We start from the raw sequence: 17,698 nt of genomic DNA, 5'->3' as shown, positions 1-17,698 counted from the left end.
GGTCTGCTCTCCCAGGGCCTACTGAGAGAGTTGCAGGGATGCGCCCTGGCTGGGCAGACCACCATGTGGCTAGAGAGGAGAAAGACCTTGTAACCACAGGCAAGGAGTCCATTCTCAGGACTCTGAGGCAAGGCACAACACAGTCTCTGTCCCTCCTCTTCCTCTGACAGCTTTTCAGCTGTAAACAGTATATAAAAGTATAAGTGCTTGGGTGGCTCAGACAGTTAAGTGTCCAACTTTGGCTCAGGTCGTTATTTCATGGTTTGTGAGATTGAGCCCCTCATCGGGCTGTCTGCTGTCGGGAGCCTGCTTGAGATCTTCTGACCCCCTTTCTGCCCCCCCCCCCCCCCCGCCCCGGTTCGTTTCTCTCTCTCTCTCTCTCTCTCTCTCTCTCTCTCTCTCTCTCTCTCTCTCTCTCCCCCTCCCCCTCCCTCCCCCCAACTAACCTAAAAAAATAAAAAAAAGAGGACATAAGAGTCCAGTTCCATAAAAGAAACACAATAAATATTCATCGATGCCAGAAATAAAACAGATAATTGTTTGCAAAGACCTTAGAAAAGTCTAGCCAGTGTTTATAATCTTTTTCTTTTTCAGCCTATCCATAAATATCATATTATGTAACTCAAAATTTAAAAAGGATTATATTTGGGGCGCCTGGGTGGCTCAGTCGGTTAAGTGTCTGACTTCGGCTCAGGTCATGATCTCACGGTCCGTGAGTTTGAGCCCTGCGTCAGGCTCTGTGCTGACAGCTCAGAGCCTGCAGCCTGTTTCAGATTCTGTGTCTCCCTCTCTCTCTGACCCTCCTCCATTCATGCTCTGTGTCTCTCTGTCTCAAAAATAAATAAACGTTGGGGCTCCTGGGTGGCTCAGTCGGTTAAGCGTCCGACTTCAGCTCAGGTCAAGATCTCGCGGTCCGTGAGTTCGAGCCCCGCGTTGGGCTCTGGGCTGATGGCTCGGAGCCTGGAGCCTGCTTCCGATTCTGTGTCTCCCTCTCTCTCTGCCCCTCCCCCATTCATGCTCTATCTCTCTCTGTCTCAAAAATAAATAAAACGTTAAAAATAAATAAATAAATAAATAAACAAACAAACGTTAAAAAAGGATTCTTTTTTCAAATGTAAACACCATTATCACATATTAAAGGGTTAATAATTCCTTAATATCAACAATTACCCAGTGTTCAAATTTCCAATTGTCTCATAAACATCATAACTGGGTGATTTCTCAACGTTTTAAAATTCAATTTCCAAGTCTGAGGAGATTCTGAGACAGCCCCTATTAATCAATCCTACCACAATAATCACTAATTTAGGCCTACTAGACCACATGAGAAAACCAAAACCCAGAGAAGTTAGGTGATTTGCCCAGGATCACACAACTGGCTAAAGACAGAGCACCTGATCCACAGCCCACTGTTTTCCCTGATATCACATGGTCTGGCAGTGTGAACACTGAGGTAATCATTAGAAGTTTTCAAGTCAGCAAGTCTTAATCTAATAATGTGCCCTTTCTCTGTAAGAAGAGAACCACTAGAACCCTCCTAGTAATTATACACTCATTTTTCTGAGATAAAAGCTAAGCTCTCAAGTTAATGCTATCAGGTAGAAGTCAGATCTTGATCTTTATTCTGTGCTTCAATTTAGACATGGAAAACGATTCTCAATGAGCTCTATCTAGCCTCTTCTTACCACTAACTAGCTCCCCCAGGCTGCAGCAAGCTGAAGAGGACCACTAAGAGAGAAAGAGGTATCACATAGTGGGGATATGCATTCTAGTTGGGCATCAACATGATTATCAACAAAGGTTAAGACTGCCTGATAATAGACCCAAATGGTTTTATAGATAATTTGCATCACACTATCAAGGAACTCATAATTTCTGTGCAATATAAATGTTTTTAGAATAGGAGAAGGGTGCCTGGGTGGCTCAGCTGGTTAAGCATCTGACTTCAGCTCAAGTCATGATCTCATGACTCATGGGTTTGAGCCCCACATCCAGCTCTATGCAGACAGCTCAGAGCCTGGAGCCTACTTTGGATTCTGTGTCTCCTCTCTCTCTGCTGTCCCCTGCTTGTGCTCCGTCTCTCTCAAAAATAAACATTAAAAAAACAATAGGAGAAAAACATGCTTCCATCTCATTCTATAAGGATAGATTTACCCCTTCATACAACTGGACAAGGAAAGCACACACACAAAAGCAGGGATAGATGGGAAGAAAACTATAGGCCTATCTCACTAATAAACACAGAGGCCAAAATCCTAAGTAAAATAAAAGCAAATCAAAAGAGTGGACATGCTTTTCCTCTGAAACACTTGGCTTCTTTATTTTATTATTTTTTTTGTTCTCTTTTGATAGGGTCTCGTTTCCTACATGTGCACAATACAAATAAACTGGGACATATGCAAAAAAATAATGGGACGTACTGAACAAGCTACTGAATGTAGAATTTAGGTAATCTGACATTAGGAAATCTATTAAAGTAATTCATCATTTTAACTAACTCAGAGGAAATGTGTATGCTCATTCATCTCATGTGATTCCAAAATGGCAATGAACAAAATTCAAAACCCATTATTTATCAAGAAAAAGGAAAAGAGTAACAGTAGCAAATTATAAACATTCTGGACACTTCATTAACTGGAAGACCTGCATTATTAAACAATTTCATAAAGCTAGTGTGAGAACAGATGGGTCACAGGTACAAAAAGGCCCAGGTGTATGTAGTAATCGAGAATGTGAGAGCAGCAGGTTTCAAATGGATAGAGAGAAAGGATAATGGATTCTTCAATAAAGTTAGATCCTTACCTTAGCATAGAAAAATAAATTCCAAATGGACTGAAAAACTAAAGGTAAACAAACAAATGCATTATAAGAAAACACAAAAACAGAGTTTCAGTATAGGATAATGGAAAGTTCTAGACCTGAATTATGGTGATGGTTGCACAGCAATGTAAATATACTAATGCCACTGAACAGCAAGCCTAAAGCCTAAAATAGGGCAAAATGATAAACTGTACATATGTATTTTACAATTAAAAAAATAAAATATAAAAAAAAACACAGATTATATTCTTGCAATAGGAAGAGCTTTCTTAAGACACAAAACCTTGGAGCTATAAAGGGAAAGATTTGAAGATTTTGCTACGTAAAAAAAAACGTTTCTTAATGTTTATTTTTGAGAGAGACAGAGCATGAGTCAATGGGGCAGGTTCACAGGGAGAGAGAGAGAGAGGGAGACAGAGGTTCTGAAGTGGGCTCTGTGCTGACAGCAGCAACACTGATGTGGGGCTTGAACTCACAAACCATGAGATCATGACCTGAGCTAAAGTCAGACGCTCAACCCACTGAGCCAAGCAGGTAGCCTTGCTATGTAAAAATTTTTAATGTATCATAAAAGATCCCAAAACAAATATCAAAAAACAAGCACTTAATACTTCAACAGAAAGAAAAAAAAAAAAAAGCAGTTGACTGAAGTATATGCAACTTGTATAACAGACAAAGGACTGGAGTGACTAGATGGATCCAGTGTCTGACTTCAGCTCAGGTCAGGATCTCGGGGTTTGTGGGTTTGAGCCCTGTGTTGGGCTCTGCATCTTACAGCTCAGGGCCTGGAGCCTGCTTTGGATTCTATGTCTCCTTCTCTCTCTGCCCCTCCCCTGCTCATGCTCTCTCTCTCAATAATAAATATTAAAAAAAAAATTTTAAATAGATAAAGGAAACATCTGAATGTATAAAGCTGCTATAAATCAAAGTAGAGACAGAACATGAGGAGTATTTCATAAAAGACATACAACCTCATCAGTAATCAGAAAAATACACATTTAAACAATTTCACTTCAGGACTTGAAGCTGTATTACAAAGCTATAATCAAGACAGTATGGTACTGGCATAAAAACAGACACTCAGATCAATGGAACAGAACAGAGAACCCAGAAATGGACACACAAACGTATGGCCAACTAATCCTTGACAAATCAGGAAAGAATATCCAGTGGACAAAGTCTCTTCAGCAAGTGGTGCTGGGAAAACTGGACAGCAACATGCAGAAGAGTGAACCTGAACCACTTTCTTACACCATACACAAAAATAAATTCAAAATGGATGAAAGACTTAAATGTAAGACAGGAAGCCATCAAGATCCTTGAGGAGAAAACAGGCAAAAATCTCTTTGATCTTGGCCGCAGCAACTTCTTACTCAACACATCTCCAGAGGCAAGGGAAACAAAAGCAAAAATGAACTATTGGGACCTCATCAAAATAAAAATCTTCTGCACAGCAAAGGAAACAATCAGCAAAACTAAAAGGCAACTGACAGAATGGGAGAAGATATTTGCAAACAACATCTCAGATAAAGAGTTAGTATCCAAAATCTACTAAGAACTTATCAAACTCAACACCCAAAAACAAATAATCCAGTGCAAAAATGGGCAAAAGAGATGAAAAGACACCTCTCCAAAGAAGACATCCAGATGGCCAACCGACACATGAAAAAATACTCAACATCACTCATCATCAGGGAAATACAAATCAAAACCACAATGAGATACCACCTCACACCTGTCAGAATGGCTAACATTAACAACTCAGGCAACGACAGATATTGGCAAGGATGCAGAGAAAGAGGAACACTTTTGCACTGCTGGTGGGAATGCAAACTGGTGCAGCCACTCTGGAAAACAGTATGCAGGTTCCTCAAAAAATTAAAAATAGAACTACCCTACAACCCAGCAATTGCACTACTAGGTATTTATCCAAGGGATACAGGTATGCTGTTTCAAAGAGACGTAGACACCCCAATGTTTATAGCAGCACTATCAACAAAGCCAAAGTATGGGAAGAGCCCAAATGTCCATCAATAGATGAATGGATAAAGATGTGGCGTGTGTGTATGTGTGTGCGTGTATATACATATATGTACACACACATATACGTGTATATATACACATATACATACGTGTATATACATATACATATATATGTATACATAGATACACATACATATATATACATGTATATACACGCATACACATATGCAACGGAGTATTACTCAGCAATCAAAAATAATGAAATCTTGCCATTTGCAACTATGTGGATGGCACTAGAGGGTATCATGCTAAGGGAAATTAGAGAAAGACAAGTATCATACGACTTCACTCATATGAGGACTTTAAGACACAGAACAGATGAACACAAGGGAAGGGAAGCAAAAAATATAAAAACAGGGAGGGGGACGAAACATAAGAGACTCTTAAATATGGAGAACAAATAGAGGGTTATTGGAGGGGTTGTGGGAGGGGGGTTGGGCTAAATGAGTAAGGGGGATTAAGAAATCTGCTCCTGAAATCGTTGTTGCACTATATGCTAACTAACTTGCATGTAAATTTTTAAAAAATAATACTAAAAGAAAAAGAAAAAAAATTTAAAAAAAAAACCATTTCACTTCACTCATCAAATTAATAAATTAAATTGAAAATACTGATTTCCATAACTGATAAAGGCATAGGAAAATAGGTATTCTCATCGTTGTGGTTTGAACTGTAACCAGCAGAACCTCTGAAAGACAATTAGCCAGCAGCTAGCCAGGTGTCAGATGCACGATTCTCCACTATTGATCTCTAGACTGTAGAAAGCTCCCAGAGGCACACAAAACTCAGGAGCGAGCATGTTCACTGAACCATTATTTTCTGTATCAAAAACAAAACAGCCCAACTCTCTAACAGGAGGTGGTGAAATACACTTTCGTACATCCACCTAGTGAAACATGAGGTAGCAACTGACAAGAAGTAGATAAGTCTCTATGTAACCCACAGGGAAGCATGTCACAACATGTGTTGTAAACAAAGGCCAGTTACAAAATAGTCCATATTCTGTGATCCCATTTTTGTCAAAAAAGTAAAATAAGATAATATACTTTGTATAGCAAGAAAAATCTAGGAGAATGCATACCAAGCTGTTAGTGGGTTATCATCTCTGAGAGTGGTATCATGGGAAATTTTCACTTTCTAAATTACTTCTGTAATTATTTCTGTAATGTTTGAATTATTTAAAATAAGCACATTTCTGTAATTGAAAAAATAAGGAATTAAAAAAAAAAGAAATAAAAACACCTCCACTTTTCTGCCAAAAAGGCGGGGGGGGGGGCGGTAATTATGATCCCAATGAATGCCAGGTAACAATCTCTGTGCAGTATTTTCCTCTAAAAAGGAGGAGGCAGAAAATCATCTAGAACAGTTGGAAGCTGTCAAGTGCCAATAGGGGCCCGCCCCCCACTTCCTGGGCAGGGATGGTGTAGTGGGAATGACGGGAACAGGGCCTGGCTTTCTGTCATGGCAGCCTGCATAGCACCATCGCTCCCACGAGGGAAGGCCAAGGCTGAAAGGGTCAGTGCACACTTGAAGGAAATCACACTCAACACTGGACTCCAGCTATTTTTTTTCTTTTGCCTCTGATCTCTGGGTAGCTCTCAGATCATGACTTAAGATTAGAAACATTTTACGTGACAAGGTTACAATAGAAATCCGATCAGCTACAAGGAACTGCTGGTGACTTGTGGGTAAGAGCTACAGAAATCTAGTGTGTCCTAAAAAGATGGAATGAATGCCAAGAGCTGGAACAGCACAATGTTGGAAAACTGGTCAAAGAAAGGGTGTTAATCAACTAACTCGCCTCTACCACAACCTGTGAATGATGAAACCAAGAATGGGAAGAGAAAAGGAATGGAGAGGGAAAGCAAACAAAACTTACTTACTGAGCACTGCTACACACCTGAACATAGTTCCATGTTTAATCCCAAAATAATCCAGGGGGTGCCATGGAAGAGGAGACTCAAAGAAGCCCACAACTTGCTCAATATTACAAAGCTAGAAACCCCTAGGTCTGGATTTGACCATGGTCTGCCTACAAGTCCGGTGCACTGGCAGCTACTCTGGTAAGCCAGTCAGTCGGCCCCAAACTTCCCAATACCGGAGCCTGCGTCCTCAGTCTTTCCAGGCAGACTCACCTGTGAGCTGGAGGGCAGCGCCTGGGAGTTGGGCTCCTCTGACGGGGCTGCTCCTGAGCCCATGGGGCTCAGTGTAGTGATTCGGCTGGGCTGGCCACGCAGTGTCAGAGTAATGGTGGTAGGGACCTTCAAGCCTGACAGAGATGGGGGGGAAGGTTGGCTTTGGTCATAGCCTCCATTTTCTTCTCCTGGAGAGTTTCTTCACATCACACACCACCCCCTCGGCCTCCCACCTCAGTTTCCCCAGCTGGGTCATCTACGCTCTATCAGTCAGTCTGAAAGGCAACAGGAAACAGCTGTGTTCTTTCGCCCTCTCTGGGGGCTGGCCTCACACAGCTGAATCCTTGGGGGTCAATGCCAGGACCCTGGTGAGTTGGGTTCAACAACATGGCTTGCCCATGTGAGATGGGAAGATCCTGGGGAAAGATCCCATATCTAAGAGTCCCCACGGCTGTCATGAGAGACTCACCTGATGCTTGGTTAGAGATCTGAGCCAGGCCAGGGAGGCTGCTTGCCAACTTAGCGAGGCCCCCATTGGTCAGCAGCTGGTGGATGGCTGTGGGCTTCCCACCAGGAGTGGCACCCAAGGAGGAGAGTGTGGTGGCCACAGGAATGGTACGTACAATGGTGCTGGTGCCCGTGGTGATGGCACCCAGGCTCTGCATGGGGGTGGGCAACTTCACACTGGTGGCCTGTGGGACACACAAGCCCAGGTGATCAGAAGCTATTGCCCAACAGCAATGTTCGAGTATGGAGGGCCCACAGCATTAAAGGCTACCATCCATTGAGCACCTACTACATGCAAGGTACTCTTCCAGGCATTTTCCATATACTAGCTTACTTAATCCTCAAAACAACCCTTTGAGAGAGATACTATTATCCTAATTTTACAGACAAGGAAACGAAGACACAGAGAGATCAAAAAACTTGCCCAAGATCACACAGTAAGTGATGGAGCCTTAACCTCTGGTAGTTCCCAGGGTGAAGTCAGAAGGCTGTCTTGACCCAGATTCCAGACCCAGTTTCCCTGTCAAAACCAACTAAACTGAGAATGCCTCCTCCCCACACCTGCCCAACCCAGCAGAAGGCAGATGTGCACCTGTGGGGCTGGCCCTGGGGAAGGATTTGCTGGGAGGCCAGAGGTCTTGCTGCTTATATCCTGCAAGCTGAAGCTGAGACCTTGAAGGAGGCTGCTGGCTGATGTAGCCCCTAGGAGAGGATATAACAGATGTCAATATAGGCTCAAGCCCTTATCCCAAGAGCAGCCACACCCATCCATCTTCAACAACCAACTAAAATTCCATCCCTTCCAGGGAAGGGGACAGCTTCTTAAGCCAAAAGAATTCCAAATACCTGATTTACACTTCACTACACACAGCCCAGTGGCCACAAAGCAAAGAGGGAGGTCCTCCTGAAGGAGGACACCTGCACAGCCTTGGCTCTGCTGGACTCAGGCAACCAGCCTCCCCATGTAGGGTGGGGTGGTGAAAGTGAGGAGACAAGCAAGAGGCAGAAAGGTGCCTCATCTTGCTAATGCTAGTACAGCACAATCTCCAATTTTCTGCAATCAGATGTGTTTAAGAACACCACAGTGAACACAATACATACACTTCCCACCAGCTATTTCTCCTCCTTCTAGTACAAAAGACACTACCTGCACACTGGGCTCTTTACTCACTGTAGATATTAAGACCAAGAACTCTCCCACTTTAAAGCTAATTCTAACTTCACATCAAGCCTCTATGAAAGCCTGCAACCCAGAGGAGAATCCTCCAGATTCAGCTGCTTTCCCTAGGACCACCCTCCAGCAGCAGCTGAAAGGAGATTTTGCTGGGAGGCGGGAAATGCTGGGCTACCAGATACCTGGGAGGGAGCTGCCAGCAGAGGTGGCCACTAGGCGGCTCTGGAGTGTATGCAAGGCACTGGGTGCAGTGCTGCTGGAGACTGAGGAGGCTGGGCTGGCTGAGACTCCCCCTTCAGAAGCATTTGACCTGGAGACGAAGACAGGAGCTCCGTTATTCAAAGGTTGGAGGGAAGCAGACCCCAGCAACACAGGGAGGGTCGTAGGGCCCAGCAAGGCTTTCTAGCCACTAGAACCTATAGTTTTCTTTGTTCCACTTTCTGAATCTGGTCTCTAATCCTTCTGAAAGTCAGGCCTCAAATAAAGATTTCAAACCTTAAAGCAAGAGCTATGGGAAGCTTTGCAAATTTTCAGTAAAAAAGAATTGAACTGATCCCCTCCCCGCCCCACGGCACTGCCCCCCACCCCCCACCCCCACCAAAAGGGCAAAGATCCCACTGAGAAAAAAGTCGTATTCCCAAAACTGACAGAACCCAGACTATCATCTTTCCAAAGCACTAAATGGACCAGAGAAAATGTAAAAAGAAAGGTTCAGAGCCAGAAAAGCTAAGAAACAGACTCACTTGGTAGTGGTGAGAAGCCCTGTGAGCTCCTTGGGCCCTGCTGAAGCCTGCCCCAGCGTCATGGTGATGGGCTTCCCTCCCGCAACTGCAAAACAGAAAACCCCAAGGCCACTGGTCAGTCCTGCTTGGCCCCTTTCAGGGTTTCACAGCCCAGGCTAAATCCAAAATACTATGAACAAAGACTGGAAGAAGAAAAATGACGAATAAGTAGAACAGTAGAATAGGGAGAGCTGGAGGTATTTTTTCTTCCATTTTCTAAACTTTCTGTAATATTTTATTATATTTTTTTCCTAAAGATTTTAAGTAATCTCTATACCTTCCATGTGGGGCTCAAACTCAGGACCCTGAGATCAAGAGTTGCATGCTCCTCTGAACCAGCCAGGTGCCGAAATATTTTATCTTTAATTGAAACTGATAGAGAACAAAATATAATGATGCTCCGGATGCTCCCCCTGATCCTCATTCTGCCTTGCTGATTATTCTAGTTCAGATCAGGTCACTGCCCACTTTTGCCCCCCATGCTACCTTGTGTCTTCTCTGCTCCAGGCACATCTTACACTGAAGTACAGGCTGAGATGTCCAGCAAGTAGCCACCAAGGCAGCAATGATGTGTGCTCTGAGAGAGCTCGGTTTTTATTTACACAGGCGAAGAGACACTCACCTTCTGGAGCTCCTCCTTGAGAAGGAGTACAAGGCCCTCCAGCTGTGTCCCCTTGGGAGATAAGGGACACCTTAATCTTCGGTCGCTTGGAGGTCTTGCTGCCAGGAAGAGGACTGGAAGGATGGTGGCGCTTCAGCTGGACCCTAAGATCCTCTTTCTCTGTCTCCTCCGTTTGTTCTGATGAAATGGGAACTAAGAGATGGAGCTGAGGTGAGGTCTTCCACAATCCAAAAAAGCCCGAGAGACACTGACAGACAGTAGCAGCAAGAGCATGACTGTGTGTCACATACAAAGTCACACTTCAAAGGCAATTGCCAATGATTCAGTCCCACCTCACTCAGGTCCCATCTGTGGTAGACACCATCTTGTCCTCTCAGGGAATGGCTCCGTGCCCAACCCTTACCCTGTTCTGGAGTAGGCTCTGAGGGAGGAAGGGAGCTCTGAGTTGGTAGAAACAAAAAGGAAACAAGAAGACACCCTGATCTTGCCTAGCGAAGGCCAACCAAAAAAGAGAGGACTCACTATAGTGGATATAAGCAATGCTTCCTGGACTCAAACAATGTGATAATTTTCCTCTTTCAAGCCCAACCTCACATCATAGAGCTGGGGGACAGTAAACATTCCACAAAGCAGCAGCAGAGAAGCACACTACCCAGTCCTCTCAAAAAAAGAGACTTTCACAAGGCTCTCGGAGTCCTACTCTGTCCTAAGCACCCAAGGTTGAAGATTTGCTTGCCAAATGAAGGCAACAAGAAGGATTATTGCCAGGAATTAAGGGTGGCTTTGAGTGGCTACTAGGCAAGGGAGCATCTCAGCCAAGACAACTTTATAGCTCCTGCCCAAAAGTAACAGGGCAATGGTGGTCCATGTCACAACTAGTCCCCAGGTCATTTGCACTAGTACAGAGAAAGGCCAACTGTTCACACATGAGCTTCCCCCTCCACTGAATCAAACAGACTCATCCTGCACATGGCCAAGCCTCCTGGACTCTGAAGTTATCCTTCAGGTTTCCTCAGAGATCCCCTTCTTTTTTTTAAATTTATTTTTATTTTAAGTAGGCTTCCCACCCAGCGTGGAGCCCAATGTAGGGCTTAAACTCATGACCCTGAGATCAAGACCTGAGCTGAGATCAAGAGTCACACACTTAACCAACTGAGCCACCCAGACACCTCAGAGATCCCCTTCTTTTTAAAACCAGAAACCCACTCCAGTCCCTCTTCTTAGCATAGGTAATCAGGGGAAGGGTGGGGAGGAAAGCAGTAGTATATGAGGATGGCGGGCAGGGATGGGGCTCCTGGCCTGGGCCACAGAGAGCTACGCCGGACCACAGGGCAATACCAGCTGGCAGGACCAGTTAGAGGACAAATGCAGTGACTAAAATCAGAATAGGAAGGAGGGTAAAAGGGAGAAGAGCTACAGGTTTTATGCTTATTATAAGTGGCTGATGTGCTTGTAGCAGCCAGGATGGAAGCAGGAAACCAGAGACAGGGAGAAAAACACACAAGGAAACTCAGGTTCACAGGCAATGGGCCACAGGCACACATAGGAGAAGCACAGCCAAGAACCACAAGAGACAAAAAAAAAGAAAAATCATGAGAGGCCAACAGAAAGTACAGAGAAAAAGCAGACTATGGAGTAAGCAAAAGAAGTCAGCCAAGAAAAGAACTGAAGACAAAAGGGCAGAAAAAGAAAAGTAGGAAACCAGAGACAAATGAGAAACAGAATGGGGAAGGAACTGAGGGGAAAGCGGACAGAAGCAGAGAACAGAGCGTGAAAAGGTGAAAGGAAAAGCAATACTCACCAAAAAGACAGGAGGAGGTGCCGGGAGGAAGAGCTTTCCTCACCAGCATATTTTGTTTCAGAAAAGCAGCAAACTGTGCTGGAATGAATCAGAAAGAATTACAGAATCACAGCCAGCCAGAGAAAAGAGAAAAGGAGAGGGAGTAAGAAAAAGATATGAAAATGTTCTAGAAAATGGTCATCATGGGCCCCTTCCAGAATTACTGCATGGGTTCGAAACCTAACTCCCATGGTGATTCCATGGAATCACCTATAACTGAAAATAATAAATGTACCTGCTTCATTTGCCGTTGCCACGATTCAACGAGCAATAGCAAGTCAAGTGCCAAGAAGACAGCATGGCACATAGTCAGGGCTCCATAAAAGTTAGCTATAATCATTCCCTCTTGCCTCTGAGCTCTGTCAAAGTCAGGGCGCTAGGGCTGCTGCTCTGCACCATATTCTGGGTCCTGTTTCGAACCCAGGTCACCAATCACCCTTCAAGAACTCCTTAGATTCTCAACTAATTATCCCCTCCATAAGCAGAGCCAACCACTGGTTCTCTCTTCATCAAAAGCCTATGGAAACACCACCCACCCAGAACTTGGCTCTGGCCACCACTTAAGAAGATCCAGGTCACAGACCATCCACGTGCACACTAGAAGCTTGGCCTTTTTTCCTTTTTTTTTTTTTTTTTTTTTCCTTCACAGATCCCCTCACACACTTGTGCTCTTGGTTAGCACCACTCTTAAGGGAACCTTCTTAAGATGGCTGGGTTTAAGTCCTTTGGCTCTACTAAAAAGAAACACAGGGGAAGTGAGCAGATCAGCCTGCTGTCATCTCTACATCTCTCTACTGGACAGCCAGCTCTGGTGCTGCCACTTTCCAGGCACGTGAGACCTCAGATGATACATGCTCCTGGATACATACACACACAATGACCAAGGGGCCTTACCTCAGGGCTGCCCAACAGGATCAAAATGGGGGCATGGGGAGAGCCACTGTTTCTTTTCCACCTACCCGCAAAACTCTCCCTTTTCTGTAGCTTTAGTAGCACTCATTGTTCTCCAAACTCTGATCTCAACCATACAAACATTTCCCATTCTACTCTAAAACCTATCTGCAGAGAGACTGATAAACTTCACTGAAAGTCTCAATATGGGAGGCTGAACCTTCAAGGTGGAAACAAAGAAAGGGCATGATGCCAGTTGAGTTGCCCTGGAATCTGATGAATAAAGCTAATCACCCCGTCCACATGATCTGAAGAGTGTCCTGATTGCAGGAGTGGCTGGGCAGGGCCTAAAACAGAAGAAGTAGCTTCCCCAACTGGGAGTCAGAAAAAATTTTTAGGCAAATACACATGGAGTCATTCATAAAGCCTAACTCCCCAGAACACCAATGCAAAGCTATAATTAGTGGAACTATACAACCCCATTAATGCACAGACCTTTTGTGATGTCTTACTCTTGAAAACAATCCTCAGTATTCATTTCAACCTAATTTTGTTTGAACAGAAATGTGGGAAACGGTGCCTCTCACATGCCCCAGAAGTTACAGATGTCAATACTTTCCAAATGCCATATGATGTCACTGCAGAAGATCACCTGAGAGGCCACTGGGCCAGGAGGAGCCAATACCTTGGGCTTGTTTGTGGGTCAGCACAGCTTCTGTCCGCTGCACATGTCTCTTCAGGAGCTGAGAGCTCCCGATTTGACTGGACTTCTGGGCAGAGGTCACTGTGGTCACTTTGGTCTTGGGACTGGAAGTGGGGCTGCTGGACACACTGGAAAGATCCTGAGTAGGGTGAGAAGAGTAAGAGCTGAGCCAATGCTGTTTGGATTTAACCATTAATTATCAAGTCCCCTGGAATTCCCTGGTCAGGAATTCTCCTCATAGCAACTCTAAGGCCTATAGCACTGGCAAAGTAGACAAGCATCCCTAGGAACCAAATCCACAGTCTTCCTTCCCCAGCAAAAGCACTCCCTCCCTGCCTACATTACCTCTGAGCCTGAGGGTGAGGCAGGAAGCTTGGCAGCTGGTGAGGCAGGCCGACTGCCCCGCTCAGGGACCTCAAAGGCCAGGTCTCTGCGGGCTGCATCCCGAGGCTTCTTCTTCTTCTCAGCATCCTGATCCCGAGGCTCAGAGCCCATGTGCCCTTCGGTGCGAGTGAGCACTCCAGTCAGAAAGTCCACGATCTCATCCTAGTATGAAGAGGGGCCCAGGCCGCTGAGTCCTTCAGTCTAGGGAATAGGAACCTCCCCGACAGGGTTAACTCAATTTCATCAACCCTGCCTTTGGCGTGAGGTGTGCCTTCAGTCCTCCAGGCACACAGAGCCAGGCACAAATCCAAGCCTCAGTCAAAGACCAGCAGGAGCCTATGCCCCAAGGCCTCTGTGGAGTGGTGTTCTGGAATGGTTGTGCTCCCTCACTCCTCCAATAAACTCTTTCTCCCCTGATGCTCTGTATGCATCTTAGACTGTCACTCTCATTTCCCCTTTCCTTTGTTTATGATTTAGTTCTACCAGAGGCCCCAGTGGATACTCCTTCAGAGCCAAAGAGGCTGCTGCCAACAAGATCAAGCCTAAAGGTTATAGAAAGGCAAGCCTAGCTAAGAAAAACACATAAAGCAACTGTGTACCTGAATGCATCTGTCCACCATGCTCTGAGTCAGTCCCTCTGATTTCTTCTTGGTTTTGCTTATTCTAAGAAACAGAGACAGAGAGAAGAAAATGGCATCACATGGAAGCGAGAATGGGTTTCTCTTCTGTGTTGGTTATTTTCTAGGCTCAGGAAGGAGGACTACGTTAGCCCTCACGCAGTTATCACAACCTCTCTGAACCTGTTTCCATGTCTGCAAAACGGGGAATCATAACACCTCACTCATGGAATAGTGAGGATTACAAAAATAACACATCATAAAAAAACAAATAACATATGGAAATTGCCTAGGACTGTATACTCCAGAAGTCCTATACCTTTGGCTTCACAGATAAACTCTATCTGACTTCTAAGACCTTATCTAGAAGTCTCCCAACGGAGGCCCAAACCCTGAGATCACTGGTTGCTGTTGAAATGAGATTAGTAGGAGAGGAAAGGTGGTCACAGGTTAGTTCTAAAGGGATAAGAGAAAATGGCCACAGATGGCTGCATTCTCCTCTTTGAAAGATAGTCTGAAAAGCCCTGGCTTCTGACTGGGGGCCTCAGCAAAGAGAAAAACAGAGTCCCCAATGACAGGGTAGAGAACAACATTCTGAGTCTCCAAATTCTGAGACCCTAATTTACTGGCTGTTGGCCTCTAACCTAGGGTAGCACCCTCATCTTACAGATAAGGATCGCTGAGTCCCAAAAGTTAAGCAGTTTACCCAAGCTTCTTAGCAAAGCAGCCAAAACTAAATTAAGGTCTCCCAATCCTCAGGCTGATGCTCATGGCATCATGCAAATATGTCTCACAAGCAGCCTCCAGACACAACTCCATGAAGGTATCCCCACCTCTCATGTTCCCTCCCTGCCACTCAACACACACAATATACCTTTCTACAGATAAGAACGTCTGAATGACCAACAAAGACAATCAATTTACATGAAAACACTACCTTAAGAACCAAAGCATTTGCTTTAGGCCCAAAAGAAGCTGCCAAATGACAAAGACCAGGACTTCTCCAAAACATCTCTGGGTAAGAAACTGACAAGACAGATGGGGGCAGATACTTGCTTTAAGCTACTAGCTAAAAAACACAAATGAAATTAATCTCGGGGCACCTGGGTAGCTCAGTCAGTTAAGCATCTGACTTTGGCTCAGGTCATGATCTCGTGGTGAGTTCGAGCCCTATGCTGGCCTCTATGCTAACAGCTCAGAGCCTAGAGCCTATTTTGTATTCTGTGTCTCCCTCTCTTCTGCCCATCCCCCAACTCATGTGGTCCCTCTCTCTCAAAATTATAAACATTAAAGAAAGTTTTTAAGAAATTAAATCTCTAAAATTGAGCATATAAAAAAAGGAAGCCCAATAAATGACACAATCTCTTTTTCAGTACATTTCATGAAAACACAATTAAAGTCCCTACAGGCAGCCAGTCTTGTAAGGGACCAGTGGCCATCTCAATGACCAAAGGTGCCCCTTCCAAACTCTGGCTGTTTTTACTCCAAAATACATAAAAGGATGCTTAATACAAATAAAATCTAAGTTCACATACATCCTTAGTAAGGAAAGAAAATATAAAAAATGCCTACCCCAGTGAAAGCACAGTGACCAAGACTGCCTTCACAAGGTCTCAAAGTATCTCCTTCCCATAGGGTAACTACTAATCACAAAGGGAAATATAGTAACTTTACAGTGGAGAAACCTGGAAGATGCCACCTTAACCACACAATCAAGGCTAACACCATCTATGATAAGACACATCAACTTCATGTATCCCCAGAGAAGATGTGCTGAGGGTTTATCACCTCTCGCATTCCTACCAAAAATGCATATGCTCTACCTAATCACAAAAATGTTAAAAACCTACATTGAGGGGCAGCCTACAAAATAACTGGCCACAAGTCTTTAAGATGTCAAGGTCATGAAAGACTAAGGAATAGTATCAAATTCATGGAGACTGAGGAAACAAGGCAACTAAAAACAACATGTGATCCTGGACTGAATACCGCACAGAAAAAGGACATCAGTGAAACAATGGACAATATCAGCACCTACAGATTATAGTGTCATACAATGTTAATTTTCTCATTTTGATAATTATACTTTGGATATGTAAGACATCAACATGTGGAAATCTGAGTTAAGGGTATGTAAGAATTTTTTGTACTATTTTTGCAACTCTTTATAAATCTGAATTAGTTCATGTAAAACAGTTCCCATTTTCACGGAAGCAGATTTAGTCTATAGTTACATCATCACTTCACAGGCATCTCTCCAACACTGTAACATGGCTCTCTCACAGCTCTGGGAGAACCTACGCACCTGAGATTATCGTCAGCTCCCCCAACTACCACCAAGCTGTTCTCAGCTCGAATCTTCTCCCGGAAATCCTCCATGGCTTCAGGATGACACTGCAAGGAATTCTGCCCAATGACAAAGAGGACTGGAGTCTTCATATCCAAGAGGGGATCATCCACATCCTAAAACATGTATAAATTTTACTATCAGCCAATTACTATTCACTGTGCACTGACCTGGCAAGTCCACTGAGGGGAGTCAGCCTGGCAACTACAGTCACTAACCAGTTTGGGTGAGGTATGCACCCCCTTACCCTTACCAGCCAATGACCCAGCAATCAGCTACACCCCATGCTTACCCCTCTGGGACCATCCACAGTAAGTAAAGGAAACCCAAGGCAGACAACTGCAGTGACATACTCCATCACTGACACCTGGAAATAATACAAAAGTTTGTCTCAAGGTCAACTTCACTGTAGCTACATCCAGAGCTACCACCCAGAGTCCGGAGGTGGTCCAGACCTACCAGCTATTCCCATCTCCTCCCCACCAGTCCTAATCCTCAAGGGTACCAGCCATAGTGGCAGCAGTAAGAGCACAGGGCACAAGATACACTGTACCACCTGGAGAACTGAAGCCCTGAGAGGATCCCAGTAGAGGGCTGAACCACAGGATGGGAAGTTCAGTGCTTCCAATCCTACCAATTCTCTATACTAATGTCTTGTTCACTTTTTCCTCCACTAATAGCAAATGCAATCAGGAGAACACAAATATTGTTCTTCTTCCTTACATGAAGAAAATCTCTCCTTTTTGAATTTAATAGTTAGCTCCCAGGCACTTGCAGTCGCTGACTAAATTCTGCCATTCCCAGGACCAGGGAGTTTAGGGAGATAGCCCTCT

At 44.4% G+C, this 17,698-nt stretch overlaps 1 protein-coding gene across 11 annotated transcripts in view; it reads right to left on the bottom strand.

Moving 5' to 3' along the window:
• The window catches only part of KANSL3 (KAT8 regulatory NSL complex subunit 3), a 43,130-nt gene that overhangs the window by 3,297 nt on the left and 22,135 nt on the right, over positions 1–17,698 (bottom strand). For 8 of the 11 annotated variants that reach the window (XM_043603252.1, XM_043603253.1, XM_043603251.1 and 5 more), the window contains 12 exons: positions 17,158–17,232; positions 16,824–16,981; positions 14,501–14,564; positions 13,863–14,063; positions 13,500–13,656; positions 11,885–11,962; positions 10,084–10,275; positions 9,423–9,507; positions 8,862–8,989; positions 8,098–8,207; positions 7,468–7,690; positions 6,999–7,132 (listed from right to left, as the gene is read on the bottom strand). In XM_043603252.1, the coding sequence (XP_043459187.1) occupies positions 6,999–7,132; positions 7,468–7,690; positions 8,098–8,207; positions 8,862–8,989; positions 9,423–9,507; positions 10,084–10,275; positions 11,885–11,962; positions 13,500–13,656; positions 13,863–14,063; positions 14,501–14,564; positions 16,824–16,981; positions 17,158–17,232 (1,605 nt within the window). The remainder of the gene's footprint in view (positions 1–6,998; positions 7,133–7,467; positions 7,691–8,097; positions 8,208–8,861; positions 8,990–9,422; positions 9,508–10,083; positions 10,276–11,884; positions 11,963–13,499; positions 13,657–13,862; positions 14,064–14,500; positions 14,565–16,823; positions 16,982–17,157; positions 17,233–17,698) is intronic. The other 3 variants (XM_043603255.1, XM_043603254.1, XM_043603256.1) reach the window with 1 other exon arrangement.

Source organism: Prionailurus bengalensis, chromosome A3 (assembly GCF_016509475.1).
Source record: "Prionailurus bengalensis isolate Pbe53 chromosome A3, Fcat_Pben_1.1_paternal_pri, whole genome shotgun sequence".
Lineage (NCBI taxonomy): Eukaryota > Metazoa > Chordata > Mammalia > Carnivora > Felidae > Prionailurus > Prionailurus bengalensis.
This window is presented reverse-complemented; position numbering and strand designations above follow the sequence as displayed.